The 16876-nt window shown below is 35.5% G+C and overlaps 1 protein-coding gene across 2 annotated transcripts; it reads right to left on the reverse strand.

The window, feature by feature from the left end:
• Positions 1 to 203: 203 nt before the first annotated feature.
• Positions 204 to 15931, reverse strand: LOC145583190 (cyclin-T1-3-like). 2 transcript variants are annotated; one of them, XR_014100084.1, is made up of 8 exons: positions 15777 to 15931; positions 15428 to 15653; positions 12277 to 12358; positions 11995 to 12129; positions 10857 to 11032; positions 10623 to 10774; positions 9264 to 10397; positions 204 to 458 (listed from the first exon to the last, which is right to left on the reverse strand). XR_014100084.1 is itself a non-coding variant. In XM_081640373.1 (7 exons), exons 2-7 carry the CDS (start codon positions 15637 to 15639, stop codon positions 9361 to 9363), a joined length of 1794 nt encoding a protein of 597 aa, XP_081496499.1. In that variant the 5' UTR covers positions 15640 to 15653; positions 15777 to 15931; the 3' UTR covers positions 8800 to 9360. The 2 variants fall into 2 exon arrangements, 1 of the variants encoding a protein (XP_081496499.1); XM_081640373.1 differs by lacking the exon at positions 204 to 458 and having other exon boundaries at positions 8800 to 10397.
• Positions 15932 to 16876: the final 945 nt, after the last annotated feature.

Below are 16876 nucleotides of genomic sequence, written 5' to 3' on the forward strand. Positions count from 1 at the left end.
GAATTACAGATGTGACACAATTTCCTTTATTTTATACTCATCATAAATAAAATAAGAGGAAAAAAAAAATAAGTAAAATTGCACACATAATGCCACAACGGTTGTACAATAGAAATTGCTACATTTACATACAACTGCAGCTATATCGCCTACATATACTAAATTAGTTGCTTATATTTTACTGGAATTAATGGCAATTTCAATAAAGGCAGAAACAATGTTTTATTAATTGAATCACAACAGATACTAGTACAAAATTTCATTCCAATGAACTGCTGAAAAGTTAACTAGCATCAAATCATATAATGCCAGAATCCCTGCTTACTGGTTGGTTAATTCTGCAGTGTAAGTTACATACAACATCAACAGAATAAAACCAAAATCTGCTCATGAGCCCAATCCTCATTGCCACGGAAGCAGCACTATGAACTACTTCACCAATCTTCGGGCATTCCTAACTGTGAAATGAACACTTAATCAAATATTTGACCCAAAACACACATTTTAAGTGTAATACTTTAAGTGTTTACAGCAATACAAACACCTTGCAGCATTCCTTAGAAAATCAATGAAGTATATACACATAACAGGCAGAAGAGATGACGCGGTCAAATCACTTTAACAACTGCAAACAGTTTTAGAAGTCTAGCAGAACTAGAATTAAAAGCACCGATAGTGTTTGCACTAGTAAACACATCGTACAACTCTCATCTTTTTCTTGGAATCTTGGATGACAGCCATGAATGCCCAAAAAAAAAAAAAAAAAAAAAAAAAAAAAAAAAAAAAACACTTGGAAAACAAGATGTAAACAGAGGATAGGAGTGAAAACTAGATACAGTCCAAGCAACATCATATTTTTTTTTTTTGGGGTGTAAAGGAGAGAAGTGGATGCATCATTCTAGTACTACTCAGAACTCTAAAGATTTACCAGACATATAAATGACAGCCTTTACATAGCTTCCTACTTAGAGCGGGCAACCTGGGCACCCATCACTAATGAGACTTGGATTAAAAGTCATTAAACTAAGCAGAGCAAAACCCTTGCCCCTACATTCATTAACTCTTCAGTCTACCAATCACCCATCACAAGTGGGGGATAGCTCAAGTGGATAGAGCTTCCTTCCCCGAATTCTGGAGATCCTGGGATCGTTTCTCACCCCCGCCCTCGTGGCTCTCTAACCACCAAAAAAAAAAAAAAAACTAACTCTTCAGTCTACCAATCACCTTCCATCAATCTGTATTTTCTTTATTTCTCTTCCATTCCCCCTGAACTATATTATTAATCCAAGCATACCATCAAGAAATCAGATTAAAAAACATTCCAAAATATAGGGTTCTTGCAACTAAAATGATATCTGGGCAGAACAAATCTAAGGAAAGACTAATTACAAAATGAACTCAGAAAATGCACTTGATAAATTATCCATGATCAAACACAATAAACAATTTTTCCCTCAAACACAATACAATATTATTTCCCTCAAAAGGTTATCCATCTAGGTTCTTGAATCAACCTTCCATAAAACTGTGGTTGCAAAATATTGGTAAAGCTAATTGAACATGAAAAGTTTACCAGCAGAGAGAATCCAAACAATAAAAGCAGCAGCATGGCACACAAAATGATGAGCACAAATTAGGTTGCCAAAAGCTGAGATAATAATAAAGACATGACTCAACTAGGACAGAGAAGTCATTGAAATGAATAAGGGCAGCATGAGTAACAGCAAATAAAGTCAAATAAGTAAATAACAATACAAAAGGCTTAATGGAATTGTGGAAATTCATAGCTGCCAGATATTAATGAAAGTGAAAATGGCACATCCACACCCATATACATTACTAGCCAAATAGCAAATAAATTAGGATAAGCAAAGTAGAAACCTTCCTGTTTCACACTGCTTTGTTATGTTACTCTAATGAATAATCAATCAGAAAGGGTCATATTGGTTGGGGCTAACAGTTCGAGACATGATGATTACGAGAATAAGAGTTTAGAGAAATCAAGAGCCACATCACAGTTAAATAAACCCTAACCATTCCTATGTTGTTCCTCTTTTCCCTGAAACAATTCCTTAAGAGCTGGATAAATATTCGAAAAAACGCTCAACTGTGAGAAGAAATACACCATGGTTCTCCCAAATTTATGTTGCTAAACTGATAAAGAAAGGAAAGTCCTGCAGAAGAAAATACTTAATTGCTCTAATTTGGGTAAAACAGCTTACTGTCAGCACGTGACAGATGGCTGTCCTAGCAATGAGCAAGCCAGCAAAAACAACCAGAATAAAGGGCAGCACTCCACATGACCTCGGTCAGATACACTTTGCCTTATAGATTTATGGGGGATATGTGGACAGCAGGACAGGGTGGGCGTACAGCTATGCCTTGTGTATCTTTTTTGGGTAAGTATGAACGCAAAAACAAAAGGTTGTTTTTTCAACTGTAAGAAAATGACTGAAAGTAAAAATTAATACGTTATTTATGTATGACTTGCAAATTCTAGAAAACCCTCTATAACCTCATGTGCTGAATCAGCTAAGTAAGTCTTAAAAGATAAAGATTTAAGGCTAAGCTTTAAAGGAACACAATCTGCTAGTAAAGGAGACTTTTAGTGTTCAGCAATTAGTGAAGAAATCAGTGAATAAACTTGAATGTACTAGAGTTATTAGGAGTAGTTGAAATGCCAAAAGTTGTGACTCTTCATTGCATCACAATAACGTAGAAGGCATCCCTCACCCCTATATAAAGTACTCTTGTACATATCAAAATAATATAAGCAATCTTCCTAATTTCTTTTCTACATACACTTTTCCAGCTTACTCTAACAATTGGTATCAAGAGCCTTATGATCTTAAGGGCCTGAAAAGAAGAAAAAAAAAAAGAAAAAAAAAAGAAAAAAAAAAGAAAAAAAACAGAAGATAGGAAGAAGGAGAAACTGAGCAGTTGGAGGTATGGCTTCAACGTCAACCTCTTCCACAACTTCTATGCCGGCACCTCCTACTTTCACAGGAGAGAATTATGATTATTGGTGCATAAAAGTGAAGCTTTTTCTAAAAGCAAGTACTTTGTGGGAGATAGTGGAAAGTGGTTTTGTACAAAAACAAGGAGTGTAGTACACAAAAGCACAATTACAGAAGATAAGTGATGATGAGATGAAGGATGCTAGAGCCTTATCTCATATCATCAATTGTGTTTCAGACACAAACTTCCCCAAGATCATGAGAGCCTCATCAGCAAAAGAAGCTTGGAGTCTTCTTAAGGAGGAGTTTCATGGCGAAGAAAAAATCAGAAATATTCGACTCAATACTTTGAGGACTCAATACGATTCAATATGATAATATGAAGATGAAGGAGAATGAGAATGAGGATATAAAAGGTTACACTTCTAGATTCATGGAGGTTGTAAACCAAATGAAGATCTATGGAGAAGAGATTTAAGATGCAAAAATAGTGCAAAAGATCTTAGGATCTTTAGACAGAATGTTCAACACAATGTCCACAATAATTCTTGAATCTAAGGACGTCACAAAACTCACTGTGACAGAGCTATGGGTTCATTGCTTGACCATGAGCATAAATTTGCAAAGGATGACTTAGGTATATCCCCACCCTCGGAGATAGCTATTGCTTTTCTGTTAAAGTCTCATAAAAAATGTCCGTTCAACAAAGGTAATAACAGGAAGAATCAGGGTGCCCCACGGTCAGACAAAAAAGACAAGGAGCAGCCACAATCAAAAGGGAAATTTCCTTCATGTGGTATATGCAATAAGAAAAATCACCTTGAAAAAGATTGCTATCATAAGGGGAAACCAAAGTGCAGCCATTGCAAAACACTAGGCCATTTGGAGAAAGATTGTTGGCACAAATAGAAGCAACAATCGTCAAACACAAATGCTCCTGCTTCCAATGAATCAGAAGACTATTTGTTTTATGTAGCAACAAGGAAAGATGGCTGATTGACAAAGGATGCACATCCCACGTGACAAACAATTCAAGCTTATTTTGCAAGCTTGACTCTTCCATCAAAGTACCAGTTCGTATGGGGAATGGTGTTGTTGTACAGTCCATCGGAAAAGGCAGAATTGGTGTTCAAACCAAGAAAGGTATGAAGTACATCAATGATGTCCTCCTTGTTCTGGATTTGAATGAGTTTACTTACCGTTGCTGAGATGGTCAACAATGGTTATTCACTTGTCTTTGAGAATAACCATTGCACTATCATTGACTCGAATAAGAAAGAGATTGAAAACAAAAGCTTTCTCTTGAAGTGGGATTATTCAATAGAGAATGTGAATGCAGCAAACTCAAGCAACACATGGCTATGACATAAGAGGTATGGACACTTTAATATGCGTGCTCTCAATGAACTTCACAAGAAAAATCTAGTGAGAAATTTTCCTGCAATTTGTGTATCTAATGATCTTTGTGAGTCTTGTCACAACATAGGCTGCCTTTCCGAAGGATAATGTGTGGAAAGCATGAGAAAAATTGCAGAGGACCTCATCGAACTTTATCTCTTGGTGAAAACAAGTATTTCATCCTTTTTATCAATGATTTCACCCGCATGACGTGGGTGTATTTCATGAGAGAAAAATATGAAGTTTCCAGTGTTTTCAAAAAATTCAAAAAATTACAAAAAATCATATCAGATCGAGGCAAGGAATATACTTCCTCTTAATTTGATATTTTCTGTGAAGACGAGGGTGCCAAAAAAATACTGGGCAGAAGTTGTTTGCACATTTGTTTATTTGTTGAACAGACTGCTCACAAAAACGGTTCTAAGGCAAAACTCTAATTGAAGCATGTAGTGGAAGAAAGCCAACAGCAAAACACTTGAGAGTATTTGGATCAATTTGCTATGCTCATATTCCATCTCAAAAGAGAAGCAAACTAGATGCAAAAGCTGAAAGAGGAATCTTCCTTGGCTATAATTCACAAGCCAAAGGATATCGACTCTTCAATCTTAGTAATGAAAAGATCATGATCAGTCGAGATGTTGAATTCAATGAAGATGCAAGTTGGAATTGGGAAGAAGAGAAGCTTGACAAGAAATTTTTTTAAGTTGGCACGGAAGTACATGATGAACCTAGAGATGAGAATGCCGAAGAAGCTCCTTCCACACCTATCCAAGCTGGAAATGGAACGGGTGAACTAGTGATGATAATGCCACGGGTCCCAAGAGGTAAAAAGTCTCTCACATTTGTACGAGGAATGTCCAATCTTTTACCTAGATCCGGAGGAATGTGAAAGATGTTACCTTGGTCTTGAAGAGCCCCAAACATATGAGCAGGCTTTTGAAGACAAAAGGTGGCAACAAGCAATGGAAAATGAAATCAATATAATCAAGAAAAATCAGACTTGGGAGTTGGTTGATAGACCAAGTGATTGGCGTCAAGTGGGTCTACAAAATCAAATCCTGATGGAACCATAAGCAAGTTCAAGGCTAGATTGGTCGTCAAAGGATACTCCCAACAAGCAGGAATTGATTATGGCGATACATAGGTTTGACATAGTTAAAACTCTAATTGCTTTAGCCGCTCAAGAGAAATGGAATATTTATCAACTTGATGTCATGCCTTTGTCAACGAGGAGGAAAAATTGAGCAACCTCCCAGATTTGCTATAAAAGGGCAAGAAGAAAAAGTGTGCAAGCTGAAAAAGGCTCTTTATAGGCTACAAACAAGCGCCATGAGCATGGTACAGCAAGATTGACTCATATCTACTTGCACAAGGTTTCAACAAAAGTAAAAATGAGCACACTCTCTATGTAAAGGAGAAAATGATTTGCTCATTGTTTCACTCTTTGTTGATGATCTTCTTGTCACGGGAAACAATTCAACGAAGATCCTCTCAAGCTAAAGATGGAATCTTCATCTCTCAAAGGAAATATGCAAATGATGTTCTTAAGAAGTTTCATATGCAAAACTGCAAGTCAGTCAGTACACCTCTTGTAGTGAATGAGAAGCTATACGGAGATGATGGTCAAAGGAAAGCTGACACTAGGGAGTACAGGAGCTTAGTTGGAAGCCTACTTGATGTTCGCAACAAGTTTGCTTTCAAGGTTCAGGAGTGAACCAAGTGATGTTCATATGGGTGCTGCTAAAGATTTTGGTGTTATGTTTAACACAAGTGCAAACTCCAAATTGTTTGCATATTCAGACTGAGGTGGTTCAAATGATGACATGAAAAGTATTTTGGGATATGCTCGAGTTAAGCATAAGAGAAGGACTTCACTTTTTGATTTTTTCAACTTTAAGGACCTCCCACTTTTTTTTTCACCTTTGAGGACTTGTGGTTAATTTTCCGACAACTTAACTCACCGGAGCAAATTATTTTATAAAAAAAAAAAAATTTAAGTCCTAACTAAATTCTTTAATTATATATATATATATATATATATATATATATATATATATATATATATATATATATATATATATATATATATATATATATATATATATATAACTTAGGTCCTTACCAAATTCTTTATATCAATTCTTTATACATTACGAAGTGCATATCATAATTAATTCATTATCATGCATAAATGATAGTTCCTTAATCAAAATTATTTCTTTCTCATTCTTAGACAGTTGCTCCACCGTAACCACGTCGGTGGACTTGCTGGCCGACGTTCTAAGCTAGTCGGTTCGCACCGAGTGATATATATATATATATATATATATATATATATATATATATATATATATATATATATATATATATATATATATATATATATTTCATCATCACGAAACACCCACCTTCCTCAATTTGTTGGGCGTATGAATGAAAGAAACCAACTTGTTTCCTCTAATTTTCTCTAGCTCCCCTTGTTTGTACGACGGAAAAGCCACAACCACCAGTATCCTAGTATCCTCGTGAGTGTTGACAGATTTAAAAAATTATAGTGTGTTCGATTATAATGTCGAGGTGCTGCAAGTTTTATTTACTAATTTTGTTTCTTATTATTTGCAATAAAAGGGTTATTATTTGTGAAATATATATATAAAAAATCCATTTGTTATAAATAATAAGAAACCCAAGTAGTATTTTTTTTCTTTTTTTTATTTTATTTTTGGACAAAGAGACTTGATGAAAGTTTGGTAATTTGTGGCATCTGCTTCGATAATTATCCGAGTTAGTGTTGGATTTTGGTTTTCAATAGAAAATGTTGCAATGGTGGAAGAGAAATTGTTCACATTTAAATTTTAAACTGAAGTCCTTAAAGTGAAGAACAAAAAAGGTTAGAGGTCCTTAAAGATGAAAAATATGAAATGTTAGGTCCTAGAGTTTTGTTTACTCACTTATTAGTGATGTCAGAACTTAATGCTTAACTCACCTTGAGTTAACTTAACTCCATTTTGGCCGGAAATCAAAACTTAGGTTCTCAAAGGTGAAAAAAAAAAGTGAGAGGTCCTTAAATGTGAAAAAATCAAAAAGTAAAATCCTTCCATTATACTTAACTCTGCTTTTTCACTTGGATCTAGAGTGTTTTCATGGATTTCGAAGAAGGAAGAAGTAGTAGCTCAATCCAGAGCTGAAGCCGAGGCATCAGCAACTGTTAGCTTGTGGCTCAAGAAATACTTGCTGACTTAGAGACACAAACAGGAAGAAGCTACTGAAGTTCTAGTAGACAACAAATCAGCAATTGGTATTTTAAAAAATCCAGTTTGTTTCAGCAAGACAAAGCACATGAAGATTAAGTATTATGCACTTCGAGAAGCTGAGCAAGAGAAAGAAGTGAAGCTGATTCATTGTCCTACTGAGTTTCAGCTCGCTGACATTTTGACTAAGGCTTTACCAAAAAGCAGATTTGAGTTCCTCATACTCAAGCTTGGTATGATGGCCAAAAGTCTCAAGGAAGAGTGTTGGTAAATGAGACTTTTAGTGTTCAGAAATCAGTGAATAAACTTGAATGTACTAGAATTATTAGGAGTAGTTGAAATGCCAAAAGTTGTGACTCGTCATTGCATCACAATAACATAGAAGGCATCCCTCACCCCTATGCCGCTATATAAAGTACTCTTGTACATATCAAAATAATATAAACAATCTTCCTACTTTCTTTTCTACATACACTTTTCCAGCTTACTCTAACACAATCTACTACCTAGAGTTCTAGACAAAAACCTAAACATTTCAAAGATAATTGAAAAAAAAAAAGATAATTTTGACATAATTACCCGTTTTAAAAAGTGTCATTCAAAATTCAAATAACTACCTTTCGTAATTTTAAGAAATCCATCTAATATCTCGTCACATGAACCCCAAAGATGTATATTAGTACCAACAAAGCCCCTATTGGTAGTTTTTGTACTAATAAGTGTCTTGTTGGGATAAAGTTGAGTAACAAAAAAACCTAAATTTTATTTAGTACCAACAAAGAAGTGTATAGGTACTTAATTAGTTTAGTACTAACTAAGCACTACTTTACTGCCAAAGAGGATAGAATGAGGTCTATGTGGAGAAAAATTGGTACCTGGGTATTGAATTATAAACTTTGGACTTAAATATATAATAACAAAAGGAAGTTGTATGAATAACACTGTTTAAAATTGGTAGTTACTGACAAAATAAACAAGAAAAGATTTAACAGATAAAAGAAAACATACAGAGCCACCTAGCAATAGTACAAACAAGTTTAGCAGAAAAAGTAACCAAACTAAACACAAGGAAACTGAAGAATATCTTCCAGCTTATTAAATATTGCTATTTGCTACTCTTCAAAGAAACAGTACATTAGGCTTGTGCTTTAAAAAAAGTAAGGAGAAAAGGAACTGTAAAAACTGAAGGTGTGTACAGCTCAAACGTGTATTTATTATCTAAAGGAAAAAGCCTCTGATATAATTACGAAGGCCATAAATAGAAATTAGGAGTTACAATTGGAATGATGTAGATATAATTGTGAAGTTCTGGTTGACGCCCATCATGTTACATGTAAAAATACAATTAACTAAATTGACTATTTCCTACAATTTTTACCATGGATTAAGTCCCAATACTCATTAACACTCTTCCTCCGAAGGCAAACACACAATCCAACAAGACCCAGTTGTCATCAGTCATCATCATTGTAGTGAACCACAAGTAATCCAATCAAAAGGGGAAGAAAAATAGTGGTCAAGCAATATAAATAGACAGCAAAATTTTGACTGATCAGAATGAATTCCTTTTCTTTTTCCTTTTCAACACAAATTAAAGCTCATTGAAACCTAATGAATAACATATAGAAGCACCGAATATATGGCATTCTGGGCGTACCTATTGTTTTTATCAAGCAGCTGCATTCTGCTCTACTACAAATAATATGTAGGTAGCTAACAACCCAAATTATGCTTCATGGAAAAGATAAACAGCTTCAGGCATGATTTTCCTGTACATGCCTTTTGTGATCCCTATCAGGATACCCAAGGCGGCCAATCCTGTTTTTCTCTTCAGAAAAATCCCCTTGCCATCTTTTTCCATCACTTGTTTTGTCCGGTGGGCTTTCAGCCTTTCTCTTCCGATCATTTGACTTGGGTGATTGATAATCCCAGCTAGAATCATCTAATGCAGACACCTCACCTTCTTCTACATTCTCAACATCAAGTCCATGTGATTGCTGACTCTTCGAGCCCGTATGGTGCCTATCTCCAGAAGGCTCAAGGTGCTTGCTATTATGGGAGTTATCATTATCAAGCCGAGTGGAGGGCTGAGCCCAGTTTTGCTTTTTTTCCTGCTTTATTTTCTCACTCTCTGCAGCAGCTAACTCAACCCCCTCTTCCAGCTCTTTCACAATGGGATCATACTCATCCATTGAGTCTTTCTTCTTAATCACATCCCCTCGGGACTTCCTTCTCTTTTCACATAATTCCTTCAACTTGGTTGTATCTATCTTCTCAATCATTTCTGATGGTGATTGGGTTTGACCAGCTTCTTTGAATTCTACATTATTATTATGGTATTTATCTTTTGAATCTTCCCCGTCTCTTACTTTATTTCCTCCAATACTCTTTTCTTTACTATCTTCACTGCTATTCCACTCTGGGGCAGATCTCATATTTTGACCATCACCCAAATTGTCAGGGTAAACCAACGGCTCCACAGCTCTAGGTTCTCCATGGGCTTTGTGATCTGAGTTCACATAGTCATTATTCCGACTATGGGATACTCTAGGGGGTCCAGTGTGTTTGTTTGGAAGATCAGGCAACTGCTGAGCACTAGGTGGCTTCAAGGTTCCGGTCTTAGTCGCAGCTACTGCTTGAGGAATATTATGATTTGGTACTTGCTCTTCAGTTGAAGTTCTTGACGTGGGTCGATTAGCAGCCCCTCCTGCTACACTGCCTTCAGCTTCACTTCCTTGGTTTTGTGGTGCTCTGTTCTGTTCATACAGCTCTAACATTTGATTGCTAACCTCTGCAAAAGTAGAACAATGAACATGAATACAACAATTGGAAAAACTTATTCATACATAAGAAAGTATCTGCAGCAATTAAGCTCTCCTGATATTACTTTCCTGTTCCTGAATTTAAAATCGGAGGATGAAGCAAAAGAAAATAACTTATAGGATATAAACATATTACAAGAAACAACTATTGGCTGCAATGATTCCATAGCAAGCTCTTAAATTAAAGGACCAACCCTCCAATTGACGTGGGGTGACATCAAACTCTTGCCACCAGACCTTCTCACCATCCGAAGGAAGTTTGACTTTAAGGAACTTGGCAGCAAGAAAGATGGCACCTGCTGCTATGTGATGGGGCTTAAATTGCAAGCAAAGAGATGTCCGCAGCCTACATGGCCAATTTAAGTGTCAAATAGGGTTTGGAAGAAAGATCTTCATGTCATATTACAAGATTTTCATATGCATCATACCCATCATTGACAAAATTCCATGCAACCTGGGCAAGGGCATTCTGTGCAACCTTGAATTTCTTTATAGCCTCAACAAGAGGTTTATATGGATGTTGCACATTCAGATCAAAGCCAAGAGTTGCTAGTACAACCCTCTCCCCCAATAAAATTAGCTCTTTTTGTTGTTCAAAAACCTCCTGCACGTTAAATCAAACATAAATACATCAAAACAATCATACAAATCACAGTCAAAGTATACCACTTTTGTATCTTTCTAATACTAACAAATGAAACATTTCACTAATAAGGGAAAGGAAAGGAGTATAAGACATAAGCTACATAGATTATGAACAATAATAAAGACAGTAAAGAGCAAACAACTGATTGTCCATCTCCTTCAAAAGTACTATTTCCACTTATCTCTGACCATGGCCATACTCATTATTATCTTGTTTAAAATATGTAGAATACATATACTTGTTGGTTCAATTAAGAGTAAGATTTTTACTTCAACAAGTAATCTATCCTATACATAGGGATATGACAACCATCCGGTAATAAAAGGACATAAAACAGCACTAATAGATCAGAATACGTTCGCTTATTTTTCAGCAGTGTTTGAAAAAGCGCGCCTAAGGCGCGACTACGTGCTGAGGCACAAGGCGATAGGGGATAAGCGCTTATTTTGGCCTAGGCGAGGCGTTTTTAATTAGGCGCATCAGAAGTGCACCAAAAGCGTACGAGGCACACCCGAGGCGCACATGAAGCAAATTTCTGCCAATTTTTTTACTGTTTATATAGTGCGCCTCACTTCAATGAGGTGCACCTAGGCGCTGCATATCCCTTATCGCCTCAGTGCGCCTTGAGCTTTTTTATACATTGTTTTTCAGATGAGCAATGTAATCATTACTAATAAAAAAAACTGTGGCCTATTGCAGCAATGTCCCAGGAGGTTCCTTGCCATGCTTTACCAAGGGAAAAGACAGGCTAGCTTTTTAAATATCAAAATGCATACATCTTGCTGGAATACAAAAATTGATTCTAGCAATCTTATAGGAAGACACCAGAATCTGGGTGGCTCAAGCGAAAAAATTAAATAAAACCAAGAGCTTCAGTGCAGCCTAAAAGGAACAAAGGAGCAAGCAGTGAAAAACAGTACCTTTTGCTTAATCTTCTGAACTGCAGCAGGATCCTTTTTATGAATAATTTCATAGGAAACTAGGATGACATCTTTTAATGGACGTGGGGTTTCTTCAACCTTCCCAGCAAGAAACATACAAGCCGTGGCAATAGTCTACAGCAGATGAGAATCAGTTAAAAGTGGGCACCATAAGGGATATTTTTAACCAAAAAAAGTAGGTACAAAAACATATATTTGGTTTCAAGTTATCTTTAACCACCAGAAAGAAATAAATAAAAGGTCACTAGAACCAGTGCATACCCTTCTATCATTCTTGGCATGGGACTGCCGGAGATAAAACCGGTGACAAAAAATAATTGCAGTAGCAATTGTTACCTGAGGTCTGCATTAACAAAAGAAATGTCATGTAAAAGAACTTCACACTGAAGTTTATATAAATGACATACAATTATTTGAAAACACTACATAAAAAATGACATACAAAACTGTACACTAATCAAATTTTTGCAAGAGTAAAGTAGTCAAACCTTACACTGATGCCAACATCAATATAAAAGTCTTCATTCGGATGGTAATAAATGTGAAAATTCATTCCTAGGATAAACATAAAAATAACATAACTCTGTCCAACACATAATATCAACAGAAACTGGTTCCTCCAACCCATTTCTCTCTGGCCCTATTAGTCTTCCAGGACCATATCCAAAGCCTTGCACAACACAAAGTGAAAAATAAGCAGCTTGAAAAATGAAGCAAGCATCCTCAAACCCCTTCAAAGTTCTCTCCTTCCCAAATTTTACTTAAAAAAATAATAACAGTTAGAATACACTAAGATACTATAAATCAATGGACATGTAAATTTGGTACACCTTCCATAACCAAAAGGTTGTAACAAGCTCATGGACACTGTTTCAGCTTCTGATTACAATGGATTAAATCAAATGTCTCCACTAAACTAACCTCTTGCTTACCAACTGTTGTGAAGACATAAGTCTCATCTAATCAAGACAGCCTCTATGCATCTATAGGGGTGATCTTAGAACAGCCAATTTTCAATAATACAATAATATAACTCCTTAACATGACTGGACAGGCTGTCTTAGAGGCATTGGGGTATAAATAAACTAAAAAATAAATTAAAAAAGTTCATCATTTCTAGGCAATACACCTCTAGAAACCAAGATGGATAAGTAAAACATCCTCACATACAATAATGCTTCAATAATCACAACATTCTAGGAACAGTAACATGGTACATTACTTGGACTTGTTAGCAGTGTCCCACATGAATGCATCAGTTTCCCCCAGGTTCAATATTATAATTAAAAGATCAATAGCAAGAAAAGATACTTTCAAGTGATCCTTAAAACAAAGGGGAAGTTTTATACATGCCAAAGGTAAGAAAGATCATTACTAGACTCTAAGCCCTTATATACCTCAAAATTACTCTTTATCTAGTTAAAAGCCATTTTTTAAATAAGATAGCCACTTTATAATGTAGAACTAGACTCTAAAAGCTTCAGATTCTGATGTTTGACCTGCGCTGCCCAATCTAATGCACTATAGACTAAAAATAAGAATCAGTCTTCTATTAGATAGCTAGTTGCTCCCCGGGATAGTCCATTTTAAATAAGGTGGGTAACAAACTAACAAACCTTTAACAAGTTATGTTTCTGCTTGATCTTCCTAAACTTGGACTACACTACTCTTCACCAGTTTACCAATTCCTGAATCCAAGTCCAGAATAAGAGTTCAAAACCACTGGAAAAGAAAGAAAAGTGCTTTTCACTTCCAAATCCAAGCACCAGCAAATTTCCTAATCATATGTATAAGATTCTAAAACCAAGAAAAGACCGACCAAAGTGCGTATTATATCTATTTCCCGGCTATTAAAAACATGTATCCAGCATCAGTCCATATTCATTAGCTATGTTCCATGGAAAAATAACGGAAACAAAAAATAATTATATTGCCAGATCCCACAAATACTACTTGATCACTGCAATTTTTAAAAAGAATTTTAAGAAAAAAAACAATTAATGTAATACGGTGTAGAAAATAACAAGAATTATCAATATGAAGAAAGAAAATATTTTTTTTTCTAAAGAAAAAAAGGACTTATTGGCATCTCAAAGATGGAAATTTAGTAAAACTGCTGTAATCTAGTAATTCCTCTACATACCACCTTGATTAGAAAATTCCAAACACAACATAATATTTCCATTTTACCAGGCCCCCACCCTCATCTTTTTCACTTCTCCTTCCCTATGTTGCCTACTTTCAAATCATTAATCAGCAGGGATTGTCACATGTATTTTCAGGGAAGTAGCACGTATAGCACATGAAAAAATGCTCTTACTAAACTCTACACTATGAACTACCCACAACATCCCACCTGAAACAAGTTAGCAATAGAACAAATAAAAGCACAGCCAGTTCAAGATTAGGTTGATGCAAGCATCTAGCAAAACTATACACAATTCATATGTACAAAACCTCTGTAAAGCTCCAATTTCAAACTTCCTCTGTTCTTGTATTATTACAACACATGGACTTTCATTCTTGCCTATGAATAACTTTGACCGTCATTTTAAAACAATCTATTAGTATTTAGTTAATGATTATAAAAACTTGATTATTTGATAGAAACATATTGAGACTAATCCAACAACATATAGCATAATGAAACTTCTTTTTTAAATATTCGTAATAGAAATACTATATTATAGAATGAATCAGAAAAATGAAAAATATAACAATAATAATAATAATTAGTAAAGAAGAATTTTTACGACATTTAGCTTGAAATCAATATAGCAACAGTAAATGATGTTTCTGAAAATACTAATAAAAGGCCAGCCCAGAACTTAGTAGCTTGCAACATAATTGGTGAGCTTACTATTCCCACTATAAAATAATTTTGTAATGCTCGCAAATGACACTTATAATACCTTAAAATATAAATAAAAATCAATCCCTCCACTGTCCAGGCAATAAAATAAGAGTTATTTCATCTACATATTGACAATTTGTGCTAATTCCAGAATAAACCTTCCTTGACTCCCATAATATATATAATGATCAGATGGATAGAATGAAAAAGAAAACACCATTCCAGGTCTCATCATCCCCTTATAATGAACAAAGCTATATCTCAGCATGGTTCCTCCTAGAATAAAAAGGTTCAACTCATAGTTCCAAGACCTAGATCGATAAGCAGCTTCCTAGAAATGTGAGATGGCCCTTGATACGACACCACCCATCTCCCAATGTTGGCACCCAAGAACTCTTTGAGTATCACAACAACAACAACAACAACAACAAATATTGTAATAGAATCCCCCGAACAAACAATTGAGAAAATCTAAAGCATATATCATGTAAACTTGGCAATCACAAGAATAAGATAAAGAAACAATAGTGAAGTTGATTATAAAGAATGAAAACTCACACTTTAAGTCTCATTCCTAAATCTTGTAGAAAGGTGCAGTAAGACTTGCGCAAGTATGTTTCCTTTTTAAGGTCAATACTGTCACGCCTTGATGGTGAATCCTCTTCAATTTCCTTCCTTGAAAAGTACCATCGCCCACCATCCTCTTCAGCTGCTGATCTCAGTGACCCCACTTCCGGACCTCCAATTTGCGAGGATTCTCCGGAAGCCATATCAATCTTCCTCTCTAACACAAATTGTACAAAACAAATCCCAAATATTAGGGTTTCCAAACCCTAACCAAATTCCTATTTTTCATTCAATTATCTCACAATTTTAGATATATTGATAACAAATACAAACAAATTACCTCGGAATTCAAGCTGCTTCAATGGGGGATACCGGATACAAGAACTAGATTCAACGGAGAACGCCAACTGCGCTTCAATGGAGAAGGAGAACGTTGAGTGCGCTTCAATACAGCAATTCAATGGGTTGGACGCCTTGGATCCCTATTACCCATGACCCGCCACACTTATTAATGCTTAGATCCGTCTAATAAAGATATGGGTTCAGTCTTTATACCATATTACCATCGTCATCGTCCAATTAAGGGTTTAGAGTAAACATGTTTTGAAAAATACGACTATTACTTTATTTCTATACTTCCTTTTCTCAAATACTATCTTCACATACCAAAGCTTCTATAATTTTTTTTAATTTTGAAAACACCTAAAATTATATTAATTAAACTGAGTTATCATCTCTTAAATGTTCTTTTGCCGTGGCCATTATGGCAAATTAATGTTGTCATGTGAAGTGTGAACTATGCAATTGTATAGGTAATGTTACCTTAGCTTTGCTGTTTTAATATCAGTTGACGGTCACCTATATTTTATTAAAATGCAGTAGCAGACTAGCAAACGTAGAATTGTATGAGTTAGTTAATTGTTTATTAGTAAATAACTTTGGAAGCAACAACTTTAATACTTTTCTTAAAATAAAAATAAAAAAATAAAAAATAAAAAAAAAACCATCTAGAAGAAATTTCCAAAACGTGAGGAGGGATTACATCACTCCACACCCATTGGCCAAACTTCCATAGTTGAAAGTAAGTCAATTTGTGTGCTACATTATTATCCCCTCGCTTTACAAAGACCATGAATCACTAGTAAAATTAGAAGAAAAAAAAAATCTAGAATATCCTTTATAATCAGATGAAAGGAACTGAAGCCATACAAACACTTCCTCATTGCCTCAATCACCACCAAATTATCACTCTCGATCCCAATGCTACTCATACCTTTGTGTCTCGCAATCTTCATGCCCCAAAATACCACTTTTCACTTCTGCAATAGTCTCTTATTTTTCACTCCACTACATTGTAGCTCCCCAAAGCACAACCCCCCCACTATTCCTGCAGACTGCACCCAGCCCCGTCCCCACCTCTCCCAAAATGCCAGCATGAAC

Source organism: Chenopodium album, chromosome 15 (genome assembly GCF_948465745.1).
Source record: "Chenopodium album chromosome 15, dcCheAlbu1.1, whole genome shotgun sequence".
Taxonomy (NCBI): Eukaryota; Viridiplantae; Streptophyta; class Magnoliopsida; order Caryophyllales; family Amaranthaceae; genus Chenopodium; species Chenopodium album.

Coding starts and splice junctions, on each gene's coding strand:
- LOC145583190 (XM_081640373.1), bottom strand. CDS start 15,639: ATGGCTTCCGGAGAATCCTCGCAAATTGGAGGTCCGGAAGTGGGGTCA. Junction 12,359..15,427: donor TTAGGAATGAGACTTAAAGT/GTGAGTTTTCAT, acceptor TTGTTAATGCAG/ACCTCAGGTAACAATTGCTA. Junction 11,033..11,994: donor TTCAGAAGATTAAGCAAAAG/GTACTGTTTTTC, acceptor TTTAACGTGCAG/GAGGTTTTTGAACAACAAAA.